We start from the raw sequence: 16,626 nt of genomic DNA on the forward strand, positions 1-16,626 counted from the left end.
TGTTTTAACTCTGTGTTAGGTTTATAGACTACGTTCTGAAGACGTGTTCTCTGTGAAGTGTCCCCTCTGCATTCTTTGGAGGACTTTGCTGTTCTTAACTATGTAGCGTCCCACTGATAACAGTTAAATATTAGTAGCCAAAGGTTAATGAATTTGGGGCAGTAAGTAGACTTTAAAAGTGTGATTGGCCATAACACATGCGGAGCATTTATGGTGTTTTATTTTGAGTGACCTCTGAGCTGGTTAACCTTAGTTAGCTTTCTTCTCCCATGTTTGTTATAACCAAGCACATGGTGCGTGTACCTTTTCCCTTTTGTATATAAATTAACACATTGTTGGTAGGTCACAGGACCAACAGAAATTGGAGGATTTTGCCGATTTGTTTACCATGTGGGGAAAAGACTTGTTCAAACGTCCGTGACTAATCGCTTGCTCTGCTGCTGTCAGCAGAGTACAGCTGGCTCGCTTTATTGAGTCTGAAATGAAGCACGTTCATAGTCACCGCCTTTAAAGGCACACTAGATGTTGTGTGGCGTTTTCGTGCCAGACATTCTGTATCAGGACCCAGTATGGTCGCCATTAGACATGGGTCTTTTAAAATGTGCATTAGTTAAAATCAGGTAAAATGAAAAGTCCATTCCTAAGTGACAGCAGCCACATTTCAGGGGCTCAGCCACGTGTGACTGCTGGCTGCTCAGTGGGCCACTGTAGATACGGGATGTTTCCTTCATCACAAAATTTTATTAGACTATGTTCTTTCAGAAGTCAGGCTGAAAGAAATACTTGTTGGCGTTACAGGTAACTCAGCAGTAAGAGACAAATTAATTTGCAAAATGAAAGAGTGAACACCACCAAACAGAGGCTTAGGTGTCTCTCTGTCTGAAAGCTCGTATTGAGTAATGTTGCATTGAGTACATTGTGGAACCGGGGCTTGTGTTGTCCTGAAAACTGTGAACTAAAGTCTCTGATCTTTTTCCCCCCTCACACCCTGAAGGCAAGTAGCGGGTCTGAGAGTGGGAGCCCAAAGAGAAGAGGCCAGAGGCAGCTGAAAAAACAGTAAGTCTCCCCTGGGGTGGTCCTCGCCTGTGGCGTTGGTACGTTCGGCTGTCTGTGGGCCTGCCTGCCTTGTGTCTGCAGTGTGCCCTGGGCCCAGCGTCCGCTTCTGTCTCTTGCTGTCTTGGCTTCCTGTCTCTTTTGAGTCTGCTGCAACAGCAGTGGCTTTTGAAGTTTTTAGTTTTTCAAATGTTAAATGTTGGGCTGCTTTTCAGGGCACACCACAGCTATTCCATCTTATTTGCCCTATCAGCCCCATTATTATTATTTTTCTTAAAAATGTGCACAAATCCCAAACATAGAGGCATTTGGTGTTCTGTTGCAGTTAAGCAAGGAGCACATTTAGGTGGGCTGTGTTTCCTGTTTGTTTGTTCTCTGTGCTGGTGTGATAAAGTTATACTGATTGGACACCATTTTAATAGGAAATACCTTATTGTGTCCGTGTGGCTTCACTGTTGGCAGTTCCTAAGCAAGAAACTTTTAATTCATGAGGTTAATGTGAAATTCCTTTATGATACGGATTATATATTTCTTATTGTAAAACTTTAAAAATTCTACTTATGGTAAAAAATTTTTTTGACTTTTTTTTTTTTGAGAAATAATTAATCTTTATAGGGTGGAATGTATGAATCCCTTTGACAAACAGAATTCTACAGCCTGTCTTCTCAGAAAAATACTCAAAACCCTGCACACAAATTCAGGGGTTTCTCCTGGTAAACAGTTGTCCTTGGCTCTTGTTGAGAGTCCCAGTTATATCTTCTCTGTTTTAAAGTGTTAGTAATCCTTAACTTGGGCTTCCCTAAAACCTCAGCTGGTAAAGAATCCGCCTGCAATGCAGAAGACCCCAGTTCAATTCCTGGGTCAGGAAGATCCCCTGGAGAAGGGATAGGCTACCTGCTCCAGTATTCATGGGCTTCCCTGGTGGCTCAGTCAGTCAAGAATCTGGAATCCATCTGCAATGTGGGGGACCTGGGTTTGAGCCCTGGGTTGGGAAGATCCCCTGGAGGAGGGCATGGCAACCCACTCCAGCATTTTGGCCTGGAGAATTCCATGGACAGAGGAGCCTGGTGGGCTTATACAATCCATTGGGTCGCAAAGAGTCAGACACGACTGAGTGACTAAGCACAGCATAATTCTTAAGTATTTGGCCTGAGGCACAGTAACAAGAGGCTTTAAATCTCCCCATCTCTAAAATAGGGTAATACTTATTCTGGTAATTAACACAGTTATTAGAAACTATGCTAAGAAAAGTCATAGTATTTAATTTTGCCCTGCCCAGAGGGCATACAATTTCCATATGTGTTTTAAATATTTCATTAGAGTTGCAGAAATGATAACTGTAGGCAAGCCCCTGCTTCATGGCAGCTCAGAAGGCTCTGGGCCTTCCCATCCCAGGGCCTGCTCAGGAGATCTCAGTTTCCCAGGCTAAAGGCTTTGGAGGCTTTTTGGGAAGTCCATGCATGTGTCTTTTCCTCCACCGTCTGGCTACATTCTGCTGGTCCATTGGCGGGAATCTAAATGTACTGTACTTGAAAACCTGAACTCCTAATTTTTTTGTGGGGCGGTGCCACTGTACATGTGGGTTGTTAGTTCCCTGACCAGGGATTGAACCTGTCATCAGTGGAGTGAACCACCAGGGGAAGTCCCTGAACACCTCATTTATGTAGCTTTATTTGGGTGTGAGAATCCCTCCAGCTTTCAGCCCCTGTGTAATACATCAGACTTGCTATTTTGACTGATTTCTGTATTTGCTTTTCCCTCTCCTTTCAATCCTGAGAGCTCTCCAAAGCAGGCAACTCTGAGAGGCCCTTGTGACCGTTCTTTGCCCGAGTAGAACCTTTCTACTCCTTGTCGGGGATGGGGAGAAGGGGTGTCTTCTGTGAGGCTGCTTGTCTACTTCTGGGCTCTTCCTTAGGAACTTACCGTAAGCGGAGGTTCTCCTTATGCCTGTTTGTCTGGGTGCTGGGCTGGCCTCACGCCGTGCCCTCCTCTGGGCAGCTGGAGGGCACTGGGGTTTGTGGAGAGCTCTTCTGAGTTAGTTTAGTTAGTAACATGATTTAGGGGAGGTCCTGCAGCTGCTGAGACTCAGGTCGTGAGAGACTGCATTGCCAGGCCCTCTGTGATCTCAGCAAGGACGACAACCCAGCGTGTGCGCACATGGGCTTCAGAACTGAGCGAGGCGCGCTCAGAGGAGTGGACATTGTGAAATATTAGCACAGGGCAGTGTTTTTCGAAAACACTGCAGGTTGTCTCACAGATTTTAAAGTTTTTAAAAGGAACCATTTTTTAAACTTTTTTGGGGGGATTAATTTCAAAGAGTTGAAAAATTTTAAGGGTAAGAGCAGTACAAGGAATGCCTGTATACTGAGATTCACCACTGTGTACCGTTTTTGCCCCATTTGCTTTATCATTGTGAGAGTTCTCTTTATATATATATTTATGTATAACACAAGGTAATATTTTTTCTGAGCCATTTCAGACTAAGATTCATACAGCATGGTCTTTAACCCCTAAATACTAAGTGTATATTTTCTAAGAATAAGAATATTCTCTTTTGTAAGCAGAATACAATTTTAAGGTAAATAGATTTAACATTGCTACAATACCGTTGTCTAATTTGTCTAGTTTGGTCATTCAGCTCAACAGTCTGATTTATAATTTTCCACCTGCAGTACAGAATCCAGTCTCAGGTCAAATATTGTATTAGATGTCAGCTTTCATTAGTCTGGGGCACTTTCACAGACTTTCTTTGCCTTTGTGACATTGACACTTTAAGGACTACAGTCTTAGAAGGGACTAACTCTGCTGGAGTCATGTGAGTTAGCATTTTAAAAGCTTAGAGGAGGAAAACATTTTTTTAATAATGGGTAATTCTTTATGGTCCAACTTTGACATCCATACATGATTACTGGAAAAACCATAGCTTTGACTCTGTGGACCTTTGTTGTCACAGAGATGTCTCTGCTTTTTAATACTCTGTCTAGGTTCATCATAGCTTTTCTTCCAAAGAGCAGGCATCTTTTAATTTCATGGCTGCAGTCACTGTCTGCAGTGATTTTGGAGCCCAAGAAAAAAAATCTGTTGCTGCTTCCACCTTTTTCCCATCTATTTACCATGAAGTGATGGGACTGGATGCTATGATCTTGGCTTTTGAATGTTGAGTTTTAAGCCAGCTTTTTCACTCTTTTTTTCCTTCATTAAGTGCTTTAGTTCCTTTTTGCTTTATGCCATTGGAGTGGTATCATCTGCATATCTGAGGTTGTTGATATTTCTCCCAGCAGTCTTGATTCCAGCTTGAGATTAATCCGGTCTGGCATTTCTCATGATGTGCTCTGCAGAGAAGTTAAATAAGCAGGGTGACAACATGTAACCAACATACTTTCCCAAGTTTGAAGCAGTCCGTTGCTCCATGTCCAGTTCTAACTTGCTTCTTGACCTGCATACAGGTTTCTCAGGAGGTAGGTAAGGCAGTCCTTATTCATGCCGTCCTAATTTGTGAAATGTTGGGTAGGATTTCTGCTGACTCATTGCAGTCCCAGTAGTGTTCAGCTCCACTGAACAGTGGTCCTAGAGCCCTCTCTTCCACCTGGAATTAACATGATTTTGCCTGTAGTCATTTGCAGTTGTTCTCCTGAGGTTATAGCTGAGGTTATAGTTGTCTCTTCCTTCCCAGCGCTGTAAAGTGGCAGTCTGCCACAGTCCCGTGACACGGCAGAAGAGAGTCCTTGGTAGAGCAGACTCACCCTCTTCAGTGAGACTTGCTTCTGAGCACCATCCTCTTTGGGGAAATCGACTGAAAATCAGTGATGTTGAAGCAGTTGGTTCCCTGTTTTCCTTATCTGCCTTCTAAAGTGGAGGAGAAAGGAGTTCCCATCTTTGAGCTCTTAAAGACAGTTAATTAGGAAGACTCAGTGGCTCTTGGCCAAATTTTAGGCTTATTTTATTTTAAAATGGCTTTTGTTCATTCCCTTCTTTATAGTTGTTTAGATTTGATTTTTCCCAGTAAAGAGAAAAGGAATCCACGTTTTCCCAGTAAAGAAAGAAAACCATATCTAGTTAACTTGCATTCTGACCTTTTCCTATCTATTTATATGGCCTTGAGGCCTCAGTGGTCAAATCTTGGTATTTTTTTCCCCCAGTTCCCAAAATTTTGACCAAAGTTCTATTGATTCCCATTTAGGGAATCCCACTGGTGGCTTCTTAGAACTGGATCTGGCAATTCAAGTCTCCTTTAAGATGAAAACTATTTTAATCATGATCTCATACTTGAGACTTCTCTTTGCAGCCCAGCTTGTAATGTATGGCTTAGTCAGGGAGTCTTCCTCATACAGTCTACATTATTTGAGAAGCCAGCAAACTCTAGGGGTGGATGTTGGTTTCAGCTGTTGGAGAGCCAGGGTTGGGGCAGTAATCTGTTAGTAATTGATTTGCCCTTTTCACTTCACCTCTTATACAGAATTAACAGTATTGCTGGTCCTAACTTGCCCCCTCCCCAACCATTCTTGAAAATTAAAATGAAGTTTGAAATAATCCACCAATTTCAGATACATATACACTCCTTTCAACCTTTTAAGCCTCTTAACTGTTCGGCTCCTGGAATGGTCTTCAGTGGGTTCTGTTGTGAGTAGCAGAAATGTGGGTTTGACATATACCAAACAGCTTGTTCTCATTGGGCTTGATTTCCCCTTTCTATGGGAATAGGACTTTGGACTAGTTGATTGGTTAAGTTTTTGTACCTTCTCATATTGGAAGATTCGAAGTCCTGTTGGTTATCTGTATGTCTACAGATCTGCAGTTTAACTGGAAAACTCTCAACATTCATTCTCTCAGTGTCTACTGCCACTTTAGTCTCTAAAATTGTTGAAGTGGACCTCGTTAGCTACTCTGATATGACAGTCTCTGTTCCTGGCAGAGTTATAGAAATTACGAATAACACTTGATTGTAGATCTTTCTCATCTCATCTGCTCTCCGTTAGGGCTTACGTGCATGTTCTTTCAAGCTTGTTTCCTGTAAAACCACTGCTCTCCAGTTTGTGTAAGCTCCTTCTGAGGGGTAAATAAACTGTTCTAGTCTTGGCCAAGGAAGGCTAGATCCTTAGGTGCCAGTCTCCCCATTGCTGGAGACATCTTTTTTCCTCCTGGCCATCACCATCTATTCCTTGGATCCTTTAGAACACATTTATTTTATGAGGCTCTAGGAAAGGAGAATAAGGCAGGTGCCCAAAGTATGGTTTGGTTTAAAGAGGGAGGGATGGATATTAGGTGATAATAGCAGACCTTAATATTTTACCAGTCACTGTCCATAAGCACCCTACCTGTCTGGCAGACTGACAGGATTCATTCTTTGTATCTTTATTTAACAAAGATGCATCCCACTTGCCTGCCTTTGTGCCAGTAGAACTTGAGTAATGTGTGTGGAAATGCTCTATGACCTTTTCAGGGAAGGCTTGAGGACATTTTCCTTCCTGGTGTTTCTGCTGAATCAAGTGTAGGACTGTTTAGAAAGGTTCTTCCACTATGACTTTGACTTATTTTCCCATGAAGAATATTGACTTGACTTTGGAATTTGACAGCAGTTGTCTTTAACATAACCTCATTTTCTATACAGAGACCCAGAGGCACATGGTAATTGTTTTCTTTAGAGAGAAACCCTAAACCCAGGTTCTTGCCTGTTTTTTGTTTCCCTAGATGTCTCATGACCAGTTGCTATTATGTGTGTTCCTTCCTTCTTCGCTGCAGGTGGGAAATGAGCTGAGTTCCTGTGATTTCTTTTTTGGTCTTCAAGTAAACTTCAGAAACTGCTGGGGGAGAGCAGGGCACCTATAGGGTATGGCTCTCCCACGTCATCTGTTATCTTGATGAGCAAAAGAACACCTACTGTATTTAGTGATTATTAAAACTACTTCATTAGCTGGATAGGTTAATTAGTAGGTGGTAGGTTTATCATTAACAACATAATTTCAGGGATTGTTTAATCAACATATTCTGAAGATAGCTAGTGTAGTACTCAGAGAACTCTCACAATAGTATTAGCATCACCTGAATTTGGTAACATTCAGATTTTTAGGCCTCACATTAGACCTCCTGAATCAAAAACTGGCTGTGGCCCAAAAGACTCTTTCAGCAAATCCTTTATATAGTTTAGATCCATACTAAAATTTGAAAACCTCTGATCTAGTATATATTATAGCTTCAGTCTGGTCAATGATAATAGTAAATAAAAATAAAATATTAGAGAATTGGCAACATTTGTTTTTTAGAACAAATAGTTAAAAAAAAAATACAGCCTTAGCTTCATCATTTATTTTGATACCAGATACAAAATAGGAATAGATATTACACATCGCAGGAAGGAGCCCAACCAAAATTTGGAGCTAAAACAAATCTTTTAGCATAATATCTAAAATATACACGTCCTGCCTTTTTTGGCTCTTCTGCTTGAAATTGGTTTTGTCACATTCTTCAAGTGAAACGATCTTGAGGAACTCTTTTAGAAAAAAAAAAAAATTTGCTTTGCTTTTGATCACAGAGAAAAATGGAAACGGGAGCTCTCAGAAGATGAACAGGAACAAGGCTCCAGTACAGAGAGCGAACCAGAGCAAACAGTGAAAGCCAGAAGACCTGTCCCCAGAAGGTGCAGTGTGTGCTTGAGCGTCTCTGCCTCTGGCTGAGTTTGGTCTGTGTTAGGTTGAGGACGATGGTGCAGTGCTGGCACGAGGGCCGCAGTTGGCGAGCTGCAGTGTGTTGTGACTCTGGATTCCGAGTGCCTGATTAACTTCTTGCTCGTCTGCATCGTTAGCAAGTAATTGGATGACTGAGCTGCTTTGGATTTTGTGTGTTTGCACGGTACATAGCTAGAGAGTGAATCTTGGTGTTTCATATTCCAGGTGGACTGGTTATAAGGAACAAATATATCTTCTACTCTTAAAAAAAGCTCTCTGTGTATTTGACCAGGGTACAGGTTCTTTTGGGGAGAACTAATTTTTCCTACGTTTAGTTGGCTGATTGAAACATACTCTACTGTTTATTACCGTTCGTACGATCTATATGACATTAAGCAAAGAAGCTGTCCAGAGATGGAAGTAGGTGGAGGTGGGAGGAAACTGGTAATTTCTGATCAGACAGATGGCAACAAAAGGTACTGGTGATGCAGAGAGGAAGACAGGAGGCAGTGAGGCCCCAGGAAGATTTTTCTCCTTGCAGTGTTAGGAGGGGTTGGTGTATGTTGTCTGGGCCAAAGCCCACTCCCCATCACTATTTTTATGTGGCCTGTGAGCTCAATATAGCTTGTTTTTTAAAAGTTTTTTTGATGTGGACCGGTTTTAAAGTCTTTATTGAATTTGTCACAACATTGCTTCTGTTTTATGCTTTGGTATTTTTTGACCGATAGTCATGTGGGATCCTAGCTCCCTGACCAGGGTTCTGCACTGAAAGGCAAAGTCCAACCCTTGGACTATTGGAGAAGTCCCTCAGTATAGCTTCTGGTGAACATTTGTAGTTTTGTGATAAGGAACACTAAATTTGAATCCTGATTAAGTGAAATGCTATCATCCCTTCAGAAAGAATTCTGTTCTTCTCGTTAGTAGATGTTGTATCACAAAAAATACACTTGATCATCATTATTTTATTTTGAATTTTTTCAGTAAAATATTTGTTGAAATTTATTTTCTCTTGTTATGTAAGTACCTATGTGGTAGCCTCAACTTTGCCTCTTGTCTGAGAAAGTAAGAAATACTTATTCTCTGGCCATTTATAGCAGAAATACTTGTCTGTCCATGGCTTAGGATGTTGTCCCTGCCCCCTTCCCCTCCACCCCTGTAGGGAGATTGATGAGTATTGTCTCCTTCCATCTGAGTCTCAGTGCTCAGCCCTGAAGCCCACTCCAGGCCTGTCTTCTAGATTTTGCCCATCTTTTATTGACTTTCTGGCCACCTGTCCGTGCAGTGTTGGTTACGGCAAGTATGAGAGAAAGAGATGGCTGTGATTGTGAGTTTCCGTCACCGTCTTACTCCTCTCACCTTTTCGCCGCTGCTGAAGTACTTGATTTCCTTGTGAGAGCTCCTAGCCTGTAGCTCTCAGTCTAGGCTGCAGGGGAGGCGCCGCCTGCAGAGGGCTGACTCCTCAGCTGTGCCCGTGGTCTTGGCTGCAGGGGAGGTGCTGCCTGCAGAGGGCCGACTCCTCAGCTGTGCCTGTGGTCTGTGGCAGGGCACAGTCTCTCAGGTGGTCTCCAAGGTGTCTTATGTACATAGAAGAAAAAATATGTGTAGTTATTTCTTGTCCTTTACTTCTTTATACAGATGATAACATCTTCTCCTGCGTTTTTCTTTCATTATCTCTCTTGGAAATCTTTCCTTACCAAAGCACAAAAAAACTCCTCCCTCCATTGTTTTTTACGGTCGCATGGTATTCTGTTTTCAGACCCTGATGCTGGGAAAGATTGAAGGCAAAAGGAGAATGGGATGACAGAGGATGAGATGGTTAGATAGCATCACTAATTTAAGGGACATGAATTTGAGCAAACTCCGGGAGATACTGGAAGACAGAGGAGCCTGGTATGCTGCAGTCCATGGGTTGCAGAAAAGTCGGACGTAACTTAGTGGCTGAACAACAATCACAAGTATTCTGTTTATTGAACTAGTTCCCACTTGATGACCGTTCAGTTTTTCTAATCTTTTGTTATTGCAAATAGCACAGTGAATAGTTTACTGTGCCTGTATCGGTTTATATCTGTTTGTATCTGTTACTTATTCCCAGAAGTAACATGGTTACGTTAGTAACTTTGGTAGATATTTCCAAATTGCCCAGAAGAGAGCTGCCCTCAGCAACAGGCTGTGTGTGTGTCGTCGTGTCAGGTGGTCCTGAGGAGCAGTGGAGGGTCGTTGCCCGAGAACCCACAGTGCGGTCCTCCCTTTATCCTTGCCAGGGATGGGTCCCAGGAGCCTTGTGTTAAACAGATGCCAGAATCTGCGGATGCTCAGGTCCCTTCCTTATGTGAAATGCTGTGCTGTTGTATTTCCGTGTAGACTGGGCCTCTCCTCCCATGTACTTTTAGTCGTCTGTTGATTACTGTTCATACCTGCTGCAATGTTAACACTATGTAAACTGCTGCGAATGGTCAGCAGTTTCAAAATTTGCATTTGGGAACTTTGTGGACGTTTTTCCCCCCGGATAAGTTTCTGATCCATGGTTGGTTAAGTCCGTGGGTGTGGAACCTGCCGTTACAGTGGGCCGACGGTGTCTCCTATAAATGGCTGGAGGGTCTCAGCAGTGGAGCCGTCCCCATGTTCCTAGTGGAGCAGGTTTCTCATGAACTAGAATCTCATGGTCATGTCTTAACATTCCCTTGGTTAATCTCTATGGTGAGCCCTGCTCTGGGAAGTACAATTATATAGATTTGAAGTAGACACCAAATAATGAAATAAGGACTTGGCCATTTTTTCTTTTCTCACTTTAGAACAGTGCCCAAACCTCGTGTTAAAAAGCAACCTAAGACTCAGCGTGGAAAGAGGAAAAAGCAAGATTCTTCTGATGATGAGGATGAAGATGATGAAGCTCCCAAAAGGCAGACACGCCGCAGAGCAGCTAAAAATGTGAGGTAGGTGATGTCCCGGAAGGGTTTCATTAGTGAGAGGAAGGCGCTAGAGCTTGCTTTTAATAAGTCCAGGATCAGGCATTTGACAGGTGAAAATATGACCTGTGTCTTGAGATTGTATTCAGAAAGGTTCTTTCAAAAAGAATGGTCCTGGCCAATAGGAAAATGGAAATAGTGATAAATCATATCAAGCCTTCATCCTATGAAGAGAACTACTTCAAGGTCACGTTTCCTTGAGTGGTAGTGACATTATCTTCATTTCATACCATTCTTTGGGACTTCCCTGTCAGTCCAGTGGTTGAGACTCCATGCTTCTAATGCATGGGGTGCTGGTTCGATCCCTGGTTGGGGAAATAAGGACCCACATGCCCTGTGGTTTGGCCAAGACAAGAAAATAACAAAAATAAAGGTATAGCACTGTTTTTTAGGAAAGACATTTGGATTGCAGTCTTACTTTTGAATTGCACTTTCAATCAGATAAATTCCTTTGAGTTTTAGCTTATATAGTGTTGGGCTTCCCTTGTAGCTCAGCTGGTAAAGAATCTGCCTGCAATGCGGAAGATCTGGGTTTGATCCCTGGGTTGAGAAGATCCCCTGTTGAAGGAGAAGGCCACCCACTCCAGTGTTCCGGCCTGGAGAATTCCCTGGACTGTATAGTCCATGGGGTCGCAAATAGTCGGATACGACTGAGCGACTTTCACTTTCTTTATATAATGTTACTTGGATGTAATAATCTTAACAAGGTTATGATAGTGTATGAATAATTAATAGAAAATGAAATAAAGGAATAGATAAAAAACATACATATTTGACTTTATGCCAGTCAGAGGGCATTTAATTTCATTTTAGAGGGTACATAGTTTTCTTTTGGTCTACTTGAAGATGGTGAAGCTGAATCCTGAAGTTGTTAATAACCTGTTAAATGAATGCAGTTAATAATTTGAAAGCTAAGACTAGGCTTTGAATATATTAACGTGTAGCTTAGCACTTTTTCCTCCTACAGCTAGCTGTACTGCCTCCAGCATTGTGTTTTTCTCTTTTGTAACTCCCAAACCCCTTGTTGTTAATGTAATATATGGTGGAAAATTATGTTTTAATATTTTTAGTACCAGGAAGCATGGTCAGTGACTTGAAGACTTAAATTTCATATTCTTGTTATTGGGAGACAAAATGCAGGGTTGATGCATTAATCTTAGAACCAGTTTTTTCATTAGGCAATTTTTTTCATTATGCATTTTCTTTCTTCATGGTTGTTTCCTTGTTTATACATAATAATGATGTCGTTAAAAAATGAAAACATAAGAATGTCCTTGTAGTTTTCTGTGTCTTGCTTACAAAAATCACTTTAGTCAGTTTTTATTTTGAAATATGAGTTAGCCTTCCTTCCGCTATCTGTGAACATGCAGTAATACTTTAAGCAGGAACAAAAAAATGAACTTTGAGCCCACTTTATCGTGGCTGATCTGCAAAACACCATGTTGGAGCCAAAAGCGTTGTCCTAATGATCTTACAAATGGTGATTTTGGATCTGAAAAGATAGTTTCTTATTTATTCGGCATTATTCCTCATACAGTTATAAAGAAGACGATGACTTTGAGACTGACTCAGATGACCTCATTGAAATGACTGGAGAAGGAGTTGATGAACAGCAGGATAATAGTGAAACTATTGAAAAGGTCTTAGATTCAAGGCTGGGAAAGAAAGGAGGTATGCAAAGACAGTGCTTCATTCTTGCTATAGGTGGCAACAAGTGTTAGGGCAGGGAATGCAAATGTTTAAGTAGGAATGGGTTTAAGGATGACCGTGGCCTCGGGCACAAGGAACGGCTTGTTTTTTTTCTGACTTCCCCCCCTCCACCTGTGGCCAGGGCCCTGGCTGTGCCTCTGCTTTTAGCTCCTGAGTTCCTTCTGCTGCTCTTCTGTGTCTGTCTGAATGCTGCTGCTCCCTTGTCTGTCTCCTTAGCCTACTTCCTGTGTTGCTTCAGGGGCTTCTTGCCACCTTTGCGGCTAGACGTGTTTCCTGCTGCCACTTCCCTGCCATTGGAAGCTGGCAGATTACTTTTTCTCTCTGCTCAGAAGGCCCAAATTTTATGTATTTAGCCTGAGTTGGTAGGGACCAAAACAAAAGGATGTTGCTGTTCCATGTTTATTGTGTTTGAACACAAAGATTTCTTTGATTTCACCAGCAAATTTTAGAATGTTTAAATGGGAAAAATTGGCTTTGCATCTTGAAAACATTTGAAATTGCTGGGCATGTTCATTCTGTATTGCTTGTGAATTTCTGCATATTTGAAGATAAAGGATTTTGGTACTTCATCCGAAAAGAGACTCTTTAGACAACTGTGTACTTGGGAAGCTGTTCAGGGTCTGGTTTCATAGGCCTCTTAAAATTTAACTGAATCTTTTTGCAGCCACTGGAGCTTCAACCACTGTATATGCAGTCGAAGCTAATGGAGACCCTAGTAACGACTTTGACCCTGAAAAGGATGAAGGCGAAGTCCAGTACCTCATCAAGTGGAAGGGCTGGTCATATATCCACAGCACGTGGGAGAGTGAAGAGTCCTTACAGCAACAGAAAGTGAAGGGTCTAAAAAAACTAGAGAACTTCAAGAAGAAAGAGGATGAAATCAAGCAATGGTACATTACCTTTCCTAGATACAAGAAATACATTTGCAGCCTGGGGGCAGGGAGAGTTTTTAAATAGTGGAGAACGTGACTGTCTAGAATATCAAATTCTGCTGTCACCTGAATGAATGTGGAGGCATCCATTTATTAAAACTGTGACCTGAAGATAATACATATTTTTATGTATAGCCAGGAAGTCTGTAGAGTTTAATAATAACAACTAGGTAATGGGGCATTTTTCAGACCTGATCTTGTCGTCAGTCCTCACAGTAAGCCTGTGAGATTTGTACAGAGTGTTATTTGTTGGCAGAGTGAGCTACAGAGCAGCTCTGCGGGCCCCAGACTGGAACTTCTGCAGCCTGAGTCCAAGGCTCATGTCCTTAAGCACCTTGTTACTTTCTCTGGTTGTGCTGGCATAGCCTGGATGTCAGGAGTTTAGTGTTCTAGAACTCTCTGGGATATGGTATACTTAAAACTCATCTTGGTTTTACAGTTTACAGAAATGATGTGACAGGAATGTTCTGAAACTGTGATCACCTTGTGGTTTTTAGCTTACTTACAGCTTTGAACATGCCAAGTTGTACGAGAAACGTGGGGCCACAATACCCACACCCCTAAACTGATAATAAGAAGTGTAAGTTCTCTCTGGAGACACACGCTTCAGTATCATGTGATCAGGTTATTCAGTGTTAGGAATAGGGACGAATGGGTTCCAATTGCTGTTTTATTACTGTGCAGAATATGCTATTTCAGTAAATCAGATACTTTTTTTTCTTTGAGTCAAAAGCGAAAATATATATCTCTGAGGTATGGGTAGTTTGTAAAACAATTATTAGAATTTTGAAAGTCCTTGAAAGTTATAGTATTTAATTTCAAGTTGCTGGTGGTGTTTTATAACTGAGAATAATTGGTTTTCTAAAAATGTCAACATTTAATCACTCCTAAAGTCCACCATATATTAAAAAAAGACATCTTTTCTTATAAATCTGAGTTTTACCAGCCTTGTCTGTTAAGATATATGAATTTATCACAGATCACATGAATTCATCACACAAAATAGTTATTTTCAGGTTTCTTTGTAAACAGGCCACATCAGCAAGAACAACTGGTGTGTCCTTTAAGTCTGTGGTTTCAGTGTTTTCTACAAGTCTTACATATTTTTCTTAAAATTCTCCAGATCTAATTAGTATGTACTTTTCCTGTTTGACTTCTGGGCAGGTTAGGGAAGGTTTCTCCTGAAGATGTGGAATATTTCAACTGCCAACAAGAGCTGGCCTCGGAGCTGAACAAACAGTATCAGATCGTAGAAAGAGTAATAGGTAAGTACATGGAAACTCATTTAAGCAGTGTTGGAGTTCCAGGAATAAAGGAACTTTCTTTTTTGGGAGTAATGTATAGATGTTAAAAAATGCATTTTTGCAGGTGTAATTTTGGAGAATAGTCAGATGCCTAGATTTATTTTGAAGGAAAAGCTAACAAGACTTGCTGGTAGATTTGGAGATGGGGGAAGACAGCAGTGGCAAGGGTGGTGTCATTATTCTTCACCTGAGCAAACCTGGAGGCACCGTTTACGGAAATAGCAAGGTTAAGGGAAGAGAAGTCAAGAGCTTAGTTTGTCAGTTTGATATGCTTCACAGTTACCTAAGTGGATAGTATTGTGAAGGCTGTAGAGTATGTGAATCTGGAATTTAGAACTCGGTCTTAGTTGGAGATTGAAACTTGAGAATTTATCTGTGTGTAGATAGTATTTAAAGCCTAAGGTTTAATGAGATCATCAAGAAATGTATACATGGTGAGAGCAGAAGTCTGAGGGCATTCCAACTTTTGGAAGTCGTGAAGAAACCGGCAGAGGAGAGTGAGAAAGGCCCGCCAGTGAGGTGGCAGCCAGGGGGTAGGCGTGCCAAGCACCAGGTGACTCGCGTGGCTTGGGCGGCAGGTGGGGTTGCCAGCCAGGGAGGACTGGGGCTTGGTCCTTCAGCTCAGCAGTAGGCCTGGCCTGGGGGGATGACTCCATGGGGTGGTGGGGCTGCAGGCGCGGGTGGGGAGACAGACAAATGGGGCCAGACAGGGTTGTGGGAACAACACGGCTGTCTCTTTTTTATTTTTTTAGGATGTGAGATAGTAGAGTATATTTGTACTCTTCCTCACAGGACCTGAAATGTCACTCTTTTCTTGGTCTTGGTGATAACTTACCTAATTTTCCATTTATTTAGCTGTGAAGACAAGCAAATCTACACTGGGTCAGACAGACTTTCCAGGTAAGTGAGAGATCTTGTTTATAAATATTGTCTAAGAGCAGCTCATGTTTTGCCACGTGGTGTTGCCTTGGGTACACATAAAACAGAATGTCACCCCTCTCCTTTAATTGGCAGTTGCTGATCTGTAAATTTTTGTATGTGAAATAGCTCACAGCCGGAAGCCGGCCCCTTCCAATGAACCTGAGTATCTATGCAAGTGGATGGGACTGCCCTATTCAGAGTGCAGCTGGGAAGACGAAGCCCTGATCGGAAAGAAATTCCAGAGCTGCATCGACAGCTTCCACAGTCGCAACAACTCAAAAACCATCCCCACAAGAGAATGCAAGGTATGCTGACTGCAGGCTTTTGAGTTTTCAGGGGAAAGGTGTATTGCTGAAAAGGTCTGGCCACACACATGCGTGTTGGGAAGAGAAAAGAAGTAAAGGACAGGTCTCGTGTTAAAGTGGAAGAAGATGACCTAATCTTGGTATCGAAGGAAAACCATTAAAACAGAAGAGGAGGATATGTTGTATGATGGCTTTACTGACTCATTTCATCTTATTATTTATACAGTTAGATATATCTAGTTCAGAGATATTGTGGAGACGCCTTGAAAGAAGTGACGAGAAAGGGAAGTGACTCTGAATTCTACAAAAGACAAGGATCTGTACAGGCTCTCTTCTATGCTAGACTGTTTGTACAGATGTTTGTCTTTTGTTGGTATTTATTCCCTGTATAAAGTGAAATGCTTGGGTCCTCAGTAATAAAAGTATATGTAAGACATGGCCTCTGTGTCCAAGAGGTTGTCTTCAATTCATGGCACCAAACCTGTCCCTGTACAAAGCAGTGTGTCACTGGAGGTCAGTGAGTGTGACAGCGTCCAGAGGCAGAAGCCAGTGAGCCACAGGGATCGTTGCAGGGCTTTTTAAACTAGAGGAAGTTGTGGCGCGTGAAGTGCCCTACCTTTGAAGGATAGGTTGGAGCTGGTTAGACAAGATAAAAGGGGGCCCAGGTTATTGCCCTCTCATGAAAGATACTAAGAGAAAGATGTTCTTGTAATGTAGTTGGGGGACCACTGGGCCTCAGGGTTGGAAGAGGGAGGTGATACTGACAAATCAAA

General features: G+C 42.0%; 1 protein-coding gene across 9 annotated transcripts in view; it reads left to right on the forward strand.

Annotated features, from left to right (window-relative positions):
* Positions 1-16,626, forward strand: part of CHD2 (chromodomain helicase DNA binding protein 2) — a 129,106-nt gene that overhangs the window by 39,811 nt on the left and 72,669 nt on the right. For 8 of the 9 annotated variants that reach the window (XR_005723873.1, XR_005723874.1, XM_040256989.1 and 5 more), the window contains 8 exons: positions 995-1,056; positions 7,583-7,687; positions 10,508-10,648; positions 12,219-12,352; positions 13,056-13,281; positions 14,488-14,588; positions 15,483-15,527; positions 15,675-15,853. Coding sequence is in view for 7 of the 9 variants with exons in the window: in XM_040256989.1 (XP_040112923.1) it covers positions 995-1,056; positions 7,583-7,687; positions 10,508-10,648; positions 12,219-12,352; positions 13,056-13,281; positions 14,488-14,588; positions 15,483-15,527; positions 15,675-15,853 (993 nt within the window). In the remaining 2 variants the exon portion in view is untranslated. The remainder of the gene's footprint in view (positions 1-994; positions 1,057-7,582; positions 7,688-10,507; positions 10,649-12,218; positions 12,353-13,055; positions 13,282-14,487; positions 14,589-15,482; positions 15,528-15,674; positions 15,854-16,626) is intronic. The other variant, XM_040256988.1, reaches the window with a different exon arrangement.

This window comes from Oryx dammah, unplaced genomic scaffold (assembly GCF_014754425.2).
Source record: "Oryx dammah isolate SB20612 unplaced genomic scaffold, SCBI_Odam_1.1 HiC_scaffold_16, whole genome shotgun sequence".
Lineage (NCBI taxonomy): Eukaryota > Metazoa > Chordata > Mammalia > Artiodactyla > Bovidae > Oryx > Oryx dammah.